We start from the raw sequence: 12,640 nt of genomic DNA on the forward strand, positions 1-12,640 counted from the left end.
TTAAGGCTTTGTTTGCATAATCTATTTTTTCTTTCTTGCAGTGATATGGTTTACTGTGGAGTATATGATAATGCTCTTGACAATGACAACTATAATGTAGCCAGAGGTTTTAATTATCACCAAGGACCTGTAAGAACTAGTTTTGTTGATTTTTGGAAAAAGCGCTGTCACCTTTTCAAACTGACAGCTATAACAGTCATCTCTTTTCATTCTTTGCTTAGGAATGGCTGTGGCCAATTGGATATTTTCTTCGTGCCAAATTGTACTTCTCAAAGTTGATTGGTCCAGAGATATATGCAAAAACTGTAGTTATGATTAAGAATGTTCTTTCTCGCCACTATGTTCACCTTGAAAGGTAAGACACCAACTAACACAGATTCAAAATATTCATTCAAGCTAGTGGTATCTACTATCCAATTTCATGTAAAAGTACAGATCTATAATATAAACAGCATCTGCTTTCTACGTATAAAGTTCACTGCTATATGTGCTATTGCAGATCTCAAGTCAGGTTTCAAGTACAGCTGAGATCTAGTGCTTTTTATAGATTGCAGAATTACTAATCCTTACCCATGTGAAGACTGGGTGAAATAAACCTTAGGTAAAAATTAGGATCTAATTTCATACAAAAAATGCATTTTGGAAAAAAATGTTGGTGAGTTGTCTTTTAAAAAATCAAAATATTTCAAAACAACCTGCAAAACAAAATAGTTAAAGGGCTAGTAGTGACAGATTAGAATTGTGGCAGATAAGCTGATGCAAAATATTGTTAGGATTTCTTGTGTTATAAATGAGGAAATTTAGTATGACAATGTTTCAGAATCTTAATAACCTTGATATTCTAAAAAGGCAGAGGAACTTGCTTATGGCCCTTAAATGTTCCTCTGCATTTTGAGTTCTCCCTCTTAAAAACCAAAGCACCAAACCCACACTGTTTTTCCCCTTTCTCTGTCTGTTATATTTTTAATTTTTAAGGATTTGAGACAAATGAAAACAAACAAAACAAAGATATTGCCCTTGATATATATTATATTCCATATAATCTGTTCTGCAGTACTTCAAATATGCATTTATTTGTACCCATAAGAGTAACTCAGTAGGACTGGCCATGACGGAAGGGTTTGTCTGACCACATGAGGAAGAAAAGAGATTTGTTAAGCAACTTTTTGCCTTATGTAGTGTCCTGTCCCAGTGTCTTGTTTGGTAGTATTACCAAATAACTTGCAGTTTGGTAACATTCTTTGTTTTTTCTGTCTTACTACTTAAGTAGTATGCTTTTACTCTGTTTTGGTATTTCATTTGTGTACAGAATTATTAATGTAGCAACAGGCTCAACTTACAAGTATTTCTGTAAGTATGTTGGTTTGTGGGGTTTTTTTATTCCTATGGAGGAAAAAAAGGCTTATGTAGTCATGCTGTCTTCCAGCCATTACCACTTTTTAGCACCATAATCCAGTTTGAAGTGTAGTTTGAATACCATTCAGTTATCTCAAAGATCATTCGTATTCTTCCAACTGCAAAACTACCTGAATGAGAAACAAGAGCAACATGCCAGTAGTGTAAGTTCAGATATTATTAGCAGCAAAGAGTCTACTTTGAAGGAGAGGCACCCCCACAAAAAACTACAATTCCCAGCTGCAGGGGGGAAAAAAAAAAATTAGATCTCAGTTATTAAAGAACATACTGTGCCTGTAGGACAACAGACCTTTAGTCATGGTTTTCAGTTTCCTACTGAGATAATCTTCTAAAAGGTTTTAAAATGAAATGTTCTTTTAATTTCAGTGTATAATCTAACAACAATACTCATTTGTTTTTTTCTTTTATCAGATCATCCTGGAAAGGGCTTCCAGAACTGACCAACGAAAATGGACAGTATTGCCCTTTTAGCTGCGAAACTCAGGCCTGGTCGATTGGTGTTATCCTTGAAATCCTTTATGACTTGTAAAAGTTTATTTTGATTGATTTGATGAAACTTCTGTGGTCTTATTATTGGGCATAAATGAACACTTGGCTTACACTGCAAGGGAAATGTCCTGTTCTGCACAATCACTTAAGCTGTGTCCTGACTTTCAAAGATGCTGAATGCCAGCAGCTCCTATGCCTATAACTGTGTGGGGCTTGGGCTGTTTTTTGAAAATCAGGCCATGACAATAAAATAAAACTGCAGTGCACACTTGATGCAGAAACTTTTAGTAAGGAGCAATTTTAAGGATATGCACAAACTTAATTTTAAGTAGCTTTGGTTTTTTAGACTTTTCAAATCAAAATCTTAATGTAACAAAGTGAGGTGGCTCTTTCCTGAGCTAAAAATAAGTAGCAGAGCTCTTAACGTTTTGGTTTTTTCCTTTGTCTCTTAAAGTGAGTGGATGTTTTGCAAATGCATGCTTAAAGGGGAGTAGACTAACCTATAGCTTTCTGAGTTTGGTATGCTTTGTGCTGTAGCACCATGCATTGATGAAGGCATAATATGTTGTCTCTCTGTTGAACTGTATTTTGGGGACTTTTTTTTGTATCTGTTCAGTTGAACACTCCATTAAGCAACCACAAAAATAAAGTTTACGAATACTGTAATAAACCAACCTTTGAAGTTATAGATAACATTTTCAAAAACTTTAAACTACTTGGAGAGTTAACTCGAGCAATAATGAGGTAATATCCTATGCTAATCCATTTTAAAATTTACTTAAATACTATGGGCCATGCAGCAAAACTATTTCTTCATTTAAATCTGTTTTCACCATGAGGAATTCATAAGAAACATGTGCATGTGCATACAATGTACAGCCTATATGTTAGGGGAGGCCAAAGATACAGAAGTCAATGTGCTTGACTGCTTAATTAAATTAATTTATTGAAGAAATATGGTCACCTCAGCCCTTTTTTCTTAGGAAAATCCTAGCTCTGTTGAAGCAAGTGGAAACACTTAACATCAGTGGGAAGAGATATTAGCCTACCACCAGAAAAGAGAAGATGAGGTTTCTAGGCCTTTTGAAATTACACCAATAAGAATAAGCATGCTACCTCTATGTGTTGTTCTTTGGGAACAGCATCCAGTGAACATGACGCAAAACACATACGTTCTTTCATATTTGGATGCCTGCATGCCCTTACTGAGTCCAGTTCAGTGTTCCCAGACTGAAGGGTCGTTGACAGAAGTGCAGCCTCAACTCTGTTCATGCGATTTTTCCATCTTAGTGCAATAAACAGGCAGTGTGAGGCTGACAACACTTCCCACGTTGCAGGGGGGGAAAGCAAAACTCGTATCGCATTTCTTAATGTTAGACAACATATGCTGAAAAAAATATACACAGGATGTAATTATACTGCACTAATAACACGTAGGTCAAGATTTTATTGTATCTGTATTTTAAAGTTTCCGTATCCCACCTAAAGTACAGTGCAAGTGTGCTGTCCTGTTCGGGGACATGCGTTACAGATAGATACACATAAGGGCAAGTTAATAGGCTGAAGATAGGTGAATTGTAAGAAGTGGCTATATTCACACTATTTATTTGAAAGCTTAATAAGTATTTGAACTCCCTTGCTGAAGTGTTCAGTATTTAGAAGCTATGATTAGGGACGGTCTATATTGTACCTCAGCTTTTGAGCTGCTGCAGTACATGGGTTGGGAAATTTTTATTTTCTCGACACAATGCATGAGAGATGTCATTTGACTGAAAATGTTACTGAAACGTCAGCCATAGACTTTTTTTTTTAATGTGCAAGAGGCATATAAAGTATTTTTCATAATGTACTGAACTTTCCAAAATTCTTGATAATGATATTGAGGTTTATGTCCTACTGTATCACTAGCTCTTTACTGTTTTCCTAGATAATTATTTCTCGTTTATTATTTCAAGGTATGTTTTATAGCTCCTATGGTTTAGAAAGCAGGAACAATATGGCAAAATAAATTGTTCTTACTTGATGAAAACATTTTAAAATTGGAAGTGCAGCTTAAGAGCTGTGACTGTTGAAAAAGACTTCCACAAGGTGTCAAACTATATACATTGGCAAGAATGCTCTTTCAGTGTTGGAAAAAAAAAAAGTGAGGAATTATTCATCAAAACCTTGCTACGTTATTACAGATGACTTTCCACTGTTTTGTGAACTGCACTGCTGATAGAGACTGCATATTTGTCACTGCTAGGTTTTTTTTTTCTAATTTAATAGTAAAATTTTAAGGAAAAATCACCACTTGTACACAAAAATACATATGTTATGGAACTTCTAAGCATGCCCACTTATAATGCTGCTTCTGCACTGATTAGTTGACCATAGTTTTAGTGACAGATAAATGTTTTAAATAGGAAAAAATATGTATCATTGGTTGTCTTTGCTGTTAAGTAGCAACAAAAATAAGATTTGAGGTGTTAACTGTTGGGGGGGTTGGTGGTGGGTTTGGTTTGGCTTTTGGTTGCTGGTTTTTTTTTTTGGGGGGTGTTGTTTTGTTTTTAATCAAATCTACTCAACAATTTGTCAAGCCAGACAGTTTAAAAATGAAGAGGGAAGAAAGCAATGTTAAATCTAACACTTATATGAGCTGGTGTTCATCTAGATAAACTCTATACTGAAGTAATTATCCCCTCAAAATAGCTGACTTATGTTGACTGATCCTGAACTGTATTTTCATTCATTAGTATCATTTATATTATGCACTCAAAAACGTCTAGTATTGCAAAGTTACAATCAGTAAAATACATTTTAGAAATAAGCCAATATGTTTTAGAAATAAACTAAAGAGCTTACTAAGAACTGTGAATCCATTGTGTTCCAGTTGGTGTTTCTTCATCTGTATGGTATTGAGACTTTTTTTTTCTTCCTCCCAATTGAAATAATTTTGACTGTTACCAGTGTTCGTACAGTTAATAGCTCTTGATTTATTCAAAGATGATTAACTTGAGAATTCAAGTAAAATAATGTATCATTCTCACACTGCATGTTGTAATATAAAATGGAAATACGAGTTTTACATGTGTCTGTCTAGCACAGCAACAACTGATTTTAGAAAATGTCATTATTCATTTATTTCTGAAATGCACAAAATAAAATTCTTTAATTCAGACAGAGTTAAACTTTTCATGTGGTGGTTTGGAAAAAAGCCAAACATTAGAGATGCTACTGCTACTGTTGGCAATTTTACACACAGTGGTGAGATAATGAACTCCTCAGGTCAAATATTAGTAACAAGTGCTAACAACAATTGTCAACTCAGTAAAAAAAAAAAAAAAAACAACACATAAACTTGAGCCCTATACACAGATTTTTATGTTTGTGTCAATGTCAGCTGTCTCAACTGGGCTTGAGTGGGACTGGGCTAGAAGAGCTCTGCATGTCCTTTCTGCTATAAATTATATAATAATTTTAAGTTGTGTTATTGCAAATTCCCCAAGAGAACAGTCTTAACTAATAACTGTTAATCAGTATACCTTAACTTTTGTGCAAAATTTCTGTTGCTATAGAGAAGGGATTTCGTGTTCCAGCTCTGCTTTGTAAAATCAAAGTCTCACAGCACAGGTGACAGATAGATAGTGTTTTGCAACTACCCCATTTCATTGCATGCTTTATAAAATCAGGATTTATCTAATCCTCTATTGAAGAATTCCCTTTAAGAAAGTAATTTCTAGTAGTGTAATACTTTTAATTAAAATATCCTATTGAAAAATTTTTAAGGAAATGTAGAAATGATTGGTTGCTGGGTTGCCAAGGAGGGGGGGGAGCTGGTAACCTCAGAGCTGCCCCCTCTGAAACCTCATGGTACCTCAAGCAGCTAAATCGAGTAATAAATGGATGAAGCGTTGGTGGTGACCGGGCAGCTTTCTGCTGAAAGCTCCTTTTGAGACTGCAGATAGTAATTTGGGAAACACCTTTAGTCAGGAAATTTGAGATCTGCCCGTGTTGCCGTGTTATTGTAGGTCACCCTAGAGAGGCAACTAATCTCATCACCTGAGAAAGGGCTTCCCCTTTCCAGGTGGCTGCTGCCTGGGGCGAGGGCCGAGCGGGCTGCCCTGCGGGCTGAGGGGCCTCCCCGGGGCCGCGGCCCTTGCGCTGGGCGACGCCCCGAGCCCCATCGCCTCAGCGTCCGGCTGAGCGCCCGCCTGGCGGCGGGAAAGGTGGGGGGCCGGTGAGGGAAACGCCCCGCTGACGGGAGCGGAGCGCGGGTCTGCTTTCCTACGGAGGGGCCGCAGACTGCCTGGTGGCAGGACCGCTTTTTCTGAGGCGGGACGGGCGGGGATTAGCACCGTGTGTGTGCTATGAGCCTACGCGCCCGCTCGGCGAGGTGCGGTCTGTGTGTGCCGACGCTCCTCGCCCGCCGGGCCCGGCAGCTGTGGGAGCCGGGTCAGCTCGCTGGCCGCCTTCTCCCTCGCCGGGGCAGAAGGCGGGAAGCTGCGCCACCGGTCTGGCGTCCGCCTCAGCGGCGGCGGCGTGCGGAGCAGCTCGAGTGGGTGATGATCAGGTTGGTAGAGATACGACTATTCATAACCCTGTGCTCGAACTAGCCTTTAACTGTGTCTGGCATTTACTGCGGCTACTGCGTACTGTGCGTTAGTTCACTTTTAAAAGGTTATTTGGGTTACCTTCCTGAGCGAACCTCCCTTTGTAAGCACGGCCCGTGTATCTTTCCCTCCAGCCGCAGGGTAGCGCAGCGCCTCGTAATTCAGGAGCAACGACTGGCAAAACACAACCCTGCTAGAGCATAATGAGCCAAGTCATTAAGAGAAGTCTCATAAAACTGCGTGGGGAGTTGCTCCAACACCAGCGGTGGGTGCAGCACCGTCCAGAGTAACGAGCATTTCGTTATAGGTGAGCTCCACCTCTGTCAGGAAAACAGGTGAGACTGGCCCCGATTGACACAAAACTTTTTTTTTTTTAATGTGCCTGTAAATAGTAAGAAGGAAAATGGATTTGCTTATGAGTATTTGATTTGTTGTGCAAATTTAGGAGGTTATACATCTGTCATTTTAATGTAGCAGCATGAGGGAGAGCTCAACCCTGAGAGTTATGCACAGTCTGTGAGACTTACCTGTGTGTTTAGTATTTCACAGAAGGTGCTTACTAAATTAAAGCAGAGGCTTCCTAGTTCTGAGTTTTGCATAAAAGTGCAGCTGTCCAAGTGGAGCAACGTCCATTTAAAATGGGGAAAGGGAATGTTGATTTCAGAGCATGATTACTTCTTTTAGTAATCGCTGTTTCTCACAGGGTCAAATTCCAAAGCAGAATTAGTATGCAAACTTGCCAGCAGTTTTGGTGGTAGGAAAATAAACCTGAGAGCAATACAGAAAAAAACCCCCTGTGTTCCTGGTGGTTAGTCAGGTGGCACACTCTTAGCTATCTGTGCTGTTGCAGTCTCTTGCGTTTCTGTAGGCACTTGCACAGTCCTGTTGTCTGCAATGTGTTTGTCTCATTGTGTAATGCCTCCTTGAATCTGTTTCTCTCAGAAATCTTTATCTCTTTGTGATATGTCTGTGCTGCCTACAACCTTTCATGAACAGGTGGCTGTTCACCCTGTATAATTATCTCAGAGCGCTATACAAATGAAGTTTGGTATCACTGACTATATTTGACAAATAGTAGAATTGTTTACCTCAACTCATGTAAGCATATGTAATTTGTGAGACCCAGGAGCGCTTCCTTTCTCCGTGTCCATGTGCGTGCCACAGCAGTATCTCACTACAACTTAAGATGGAGACACTATTCTCCCTATAGTGCCTTTTTGCAGTGAGAATGAAAGCTGGCCACGGAAGAAGAGAATTGTGCTGCAGCCTGGCAAGGGTCTTAAGTTGGATGACCTGGGCTCCAAGTACTAACAGAGGTAAGTTCCTCGTATTAAATTTTCTAACAAACATGGAGTCCTATATTTCTGAGTTCTAAGTCTGACTTTGGCAAATAAACTGGAGCCTCATTTTTTGTAGTGATGAGAAACATAAGATGATGTCTTCTAATCGGTTCTAAAGAAAGATATTTGCAGTCACTTTGGACTCACAGACTTTAAGTACAGTTATTTTAAAGCATGATGCTCTAAAGTGGGGTTAAATGATAATAGTGGAAGGTTTTTTTTTTAAAGTGTTTTTTAGAGTCACAATCACATAAAAATTCAGGAAAGCTGAAAGATTTATTTCTTGCAAGTGATATCTCAAGGGAAAGGTTTCTACAAAATGAACAATCTATTCTTTTGTGGGGTACATTTAGGAGCTTTTTTTAAAATTTCTTTGTAATTGTTCTTACGGCCATTGTCTATAAGGGTCCTGCATACAGCCTAGACCTGGAGAGTGGTATCTGCTCTAATAATATGCAATGAAAAATTGGTTCCAAATGCAAAAGTAAGGCTCACAGCTGCTTGCATAACACCCTGAAGAGTAGCAAAATAATGAGGTAATATTGTCTTAGCAAGAGCAGTCATTGGAGGGCATTAGTAGGCTAACTGTTGTCTAGATGTTTTGTAGTATTATGCCTAAGGAGTTTGGAGCAGAATTTTGAAATAAGTTGGTATATAGATTTTGTGGATGTGAATGATTGATTTAAACATCATGGGTGACGTGTTAGAAAGGATCTTACTCTGATGTGTGGTAACCTAGAGACTAGCACTGTGGGCTGGCTGGGGGTAAACATCTCAGTGGAAAGCTGGGGATGATAGATCGGGTGAGAATAATGCAACTTTTTATCATAGCTGAAAAATTACCATTTCCAGCTTCACAGCAGAGGGTGGCGCCATTTTGCCACCTTCCGTTGTTCAGGCTCATGCTAAGACTAGGCTGGGCGATTCAGTTCTCCGGTTCCTCCTTCTGAGAGTCTGTGTATTTCTGTACGGCCACACTCGCTTGTATGTGTTTTAATGGCTGAAGTTTCCGTTCCCGCAGGTCAAAATCGTAATAATTTTTTTAGATGTTTAGAAAATGTTTCGGTAATATATTCCCATGTAGGGGAAGAGGAAAGGAATACATCTTTGATAGTTTGATGTTTTAAAGTGATAATTGAAGCTAATGAGTAGATTTCAGTATTAAAAAGTTCAGGAATCTGTTTACCTGTTTTACTGCAAAGTTCAAGAATCTATTTATCTCCTAAAGAATGGGAAGTGCTGGGATATGAAACCAGAGGTATGTTAGGCATTTATTTCTTATTTGTGTTGTAGTTCATCTGATGATTCTGTAATTGCTCACATTCATATCTGTCTCCTTATATGTTTTGTTTATATACAAATAAACTTAATGTGAAAACTGAAAATAATTCTGCCTGGGCAATCTTTCACTATAACTGTAGTTATTTTAACTTAAGTATTTTGTTACATGGATTTTTTTTTAATGGCATTCAGCCTTTTTCTAGGACAATCAATTGCAAACAGTGAGGCTAAAAATAGTGAAACTGTAATTGAAAATTAATAATTTGGGACTCAGGAAAACTGCGTAGTGCTTAGATTTAGTTGCCAGAGTTTGCTTTGAATGCCCTTGTTCTCAGAGTATGAAAGATTCTTAGGCCCGAGATTTATGTTGTGATACTGTTAGTTAAAGATAACTGTAAGGCTATGCTCTAGGAATTAAAGCAAATAATGGAGAAGTCTAGATAAGAATGCCAGCAGTAGGAAGGAATCTAGATGCGCTCAGGCACTGAGACATGATAAGAAAAAAGAATAAAGAGAGTGATATGAAACAGTAGATCATTTTAAGTGGCTCAGAACAGCTTTATATAAAATACAATACAAAAGAAAAACTACGGAATCTGTAGCTGAAAAAATCCAGGTGCATCTCTCCTACAGCTTTGTTCCAGCCATCAGCTTTAGGTGTTTTTAACAGGCTACATTTTCTAGCAGTTATTCCAGTTGCTGAAGCTGGAACACCACATTTTCCAGATAATTTTGTAATTTGTAAAGCCTATTATCAGACCTACTGTGATGGCTGTTAAAGAGGTGGTTTTGTTTTCTTGTAATGGCTGTCTGGCTAGTACTGCTCCAGGTCTCTCCCCAGGCCTCTGGGGGCCATATTGATAAGTTTGGTACAGTTAGGTTACTCCAGAGCTTTTCTCAAGGCCTCCAGGCGCTATGCAGTTGAATTTAAGCACCAGATTCTGTTATCAGCTGGATCAGAATAAATATAGAGTAATTTAATTTCCATGCTGTGAGTAATTGCAGGTTTACTTTTGCATAATTTTGGCTTTAGACAGTTTATATGCCTTTATAAACAGCAGTTAAAAGTAGAATTTGGAAGTATTAATGCTGTAAACTATTGTTTGTTCCAGGGTAGGGAGCCTACACTGTGATTGGGTACATTGTTACAATAGGTTCTTTAAAATGGTCATACATAGGGGGTGTTTGCCTTCCTTGAAATAAAAAGTCAGTACTTTTGTGGGAATCTAACAGAACAGACTTTAAGTTCTGCCGTATTCCCAAAAAGCTGATAGAATTTTGTACTTTGGATTTATCAAATTGGAGAAAACATTCTCTGCAAGAATATTAAAAGCAAATAAAAGCTAACTGATAATAAGGTGTATGTGTTAGTAGGAGTAGACAGGTGTTCATCTGATTATTTCTGTCATGGTTTCAAAGCTGACCTTTGCACAAAAATTCCTTAAAAACATGAAGAGTTTGGAGAGTTTGTGCTTGTGTTCTTAGAAAGTTTTGTTCTGTCTGTGCTGGAAGATTGACTAGAGAAGTTTGAAAGTTATAATAGTCAAAAAGTAAATGTTTATTAGTTTAGTAGCTAAGAAGCCTTCAGTCAGGTAATTAAACCTTTCTTCCAAATTTTAGCACATACTTTTTATCAGTGATGAAGTAATTGTTCTAAACTGAATGTTGCTGTTAAGTGTCATCTTGCTTCCTATCCTTCTCCCTGACCTCAGTTAACATAAAAGGCCCCATTTAATTGCAGGGAGTAGGTGTTTCTATGTCTGCTGCCAGAGTTCAAAATATAAAGCACTTAAATATTTGTTAAGAGGAAGAGCCACAGCATTGCTGTTTGGAAGAGAATCTCTTGGAAGGCAGAACCTCTCTGTGTTTCAGTCCCTGCTTCAGTGCTTCAATTTTAACTTCAGACTGATCGTCTCGAGAGCAGCCTACTGCCTGGTGGCTAGTCAGAGACACGGTGATGGTTAAGGGCAGGGTACGAGAGAAAAGGAGAAGGACTTCTATGAGGACACCAAAGAGGGACAAGGATGTTTCCTCAGCTGTGGAGTTTCAAAGGGAGGAGGCAGGAAAGAGAGGGAGTTCTGGTGTCTTGTGTGGCTGCATGCTGTAGCACAACAAAAATGATGGAGAGTGGGAAGCTGCAGTTTAATGTTAGTCTGCGCCTACAGGATGGTCTGTATGACCCTGTCTTTCAGGAAGGCCAAAGGAGGAAGCTGTTCAGAGTTGGAGAGATTCTTTAAAAGACAGCGTCTGATGCACAGCAGAGCAAGGATTCGGGAACACTGCCAACATTCTTCTTTTTTTCTTCAAATTTTGTTTTGTCATTTTTGCAATAAATGAGAATATTTTCTAGGTTGTACCATTTGACTTGATTTTTCATGGTCCTCTTCTGAAAAAATGATCAAATTTAATTTAATAACCTACTGTTCAATGGTATTATAACAAAGGTTTATTATGTCATAGAAGTTTTGAAAAAGAACAGGCATTTTATTTGAAGCGTTGTGGTTTTTAACTGTACAGTAACATCTTAGCTTATCATATTCATGTTGTATGAAAGAAAAACAATTTAACACAGTTTCTGTTAGACTAAAAAGAGATCTGTTTTTAATTGTTTTCATGCTACAAAGCCTTTCATCAGATTTTGACAGGTAAATTAGCTTTTAATATTTAACTCTTCAACTGTATCCATTTCAGATTCTGTAATCCTGTATAATCTTACTGAAATTATTAAACTGAGGTTGCTTAAACTACCTGTATTAATGTTGCATTGAAGTAATCACTTTTATCTTATTTTTTTTATAGATTAATTCTGAGATGAGGCAGCTGAATGCAAAGAGCAGGGACTTGGGTTAGAGTTTATGGGAAACCTTTGCAAAGAAACTTTTTTCAACAATTTAAAAATTTAGATTTCTTTTTAATATGTATAGAAGTTAATTTAGGGGTTTTTTTCTAGTTTTACTTATACTGTAAGCAAATAGAAAAACACTGTTTTGTTCAACAGGAAGCACACCATTCAGCCTGGAATAAAATAATTCATGTGTGAGACTCAAGAAAAAGTCAGTAAAATGAAGAACAAGAAGAGTATTCTCAAGTTTTCATGGAGTCTCCATTAATACATGGGCTGAGGCTGTACAACAAAGGTAATCTGCAGTCTGTTACCATGATGTTAATAAATGTAGGAATTGAAGAGTCCCTTTGTTGGACACAGCTGTCCATGGACTATATTTCCAGATCCTGGAAGATGGAGGAGGAGGAGGAGAAGATGGTGGTTGTCAAAGTATAGTTTGATTTGGAGATACTGCCAACTGCCTGGTGAGATTTGCACTCCTAAGTATGTTATGTCCTATTTTTCTGTCTCCAACTGCATAGTATGTCCTAGCAGGCATCACAGTCATAGGGTTCTAGTGATATTATATGAAAATGGAATAGTAGTCTGATTAGGAATTCTGGACTGCAGAAGGGAAGAGCGGCCTGAGGAACTAATTGTAACTATGGATGCATTTCCAAACTTATTTCAATTGTCCT

At 38.1% G+C, this 12,640-nt stretch overlaps 1 protein-coding gene and 1 long non-coding RNA gene across 5 annotated transcripts in view; both read left to right on the plus strand.

Moving 5' to 3' along the window:
- AGL (amylo-alpha-1,6-glucosidase and 4-alpha-glucanotransferase) overlaps positions 1-5,069 on the plus strand; it is a 43,035-nt gene extending 37,966 nt beyond the window's left edge. For all 4 annotated transcript variants that reach the window (XM_076337828.1, XM_076337827.1, XM_076337829.1 and 1 more), the window contains exons 32-34: positions 42-129; positions 222-355; positions 1,828-5,069. In XM_076337828.1, the coding sequence (XP_076193943.1) occupies positions 42-129; positions 222-355; positions 1,828-1,945 (340 nt within the window). In that variant the 3' untranslated portion in view covers positions 1,946-5,069. The remainder of the gene's footprint in view (positions 1-41; positions 130-221; positions 356-1,827) is intronic.
- A 1,274-nt stretch (positions 5,070-6,343) lies between these two features.
- Positions 6,344-11,464, plus strand: LOC143160532 (uncharacterized). Its single transcript, XR_012995396.1, has 4 exons — positions 6,344-6,457; positions 6,632-6,832; positions 7,624-7,813; positions 11,311-11,464. It is a non-coding gene; the product is annotated as an uncharacterized LOC143160532 (long non-coding RNA).
- The last annotated feature ends 1,176 nt before the right edge of the window (positions 11,465-12,640 follow it).

This window comes from Aptenodytes patagonicus, chromosome 5, assembly GCF_965638725.1.
Source record: "Aptenodytes patagonicus chromosome 5, bAptPat1.pri.cur, whole genome shotgun sequence".
Lineage (NCBI taxonomy): Eukaryota > Metazoa > Chordata > Aves > Sphenisciformes > Spheniscidae > Aptenodytes > Aptenodytes patagonicus.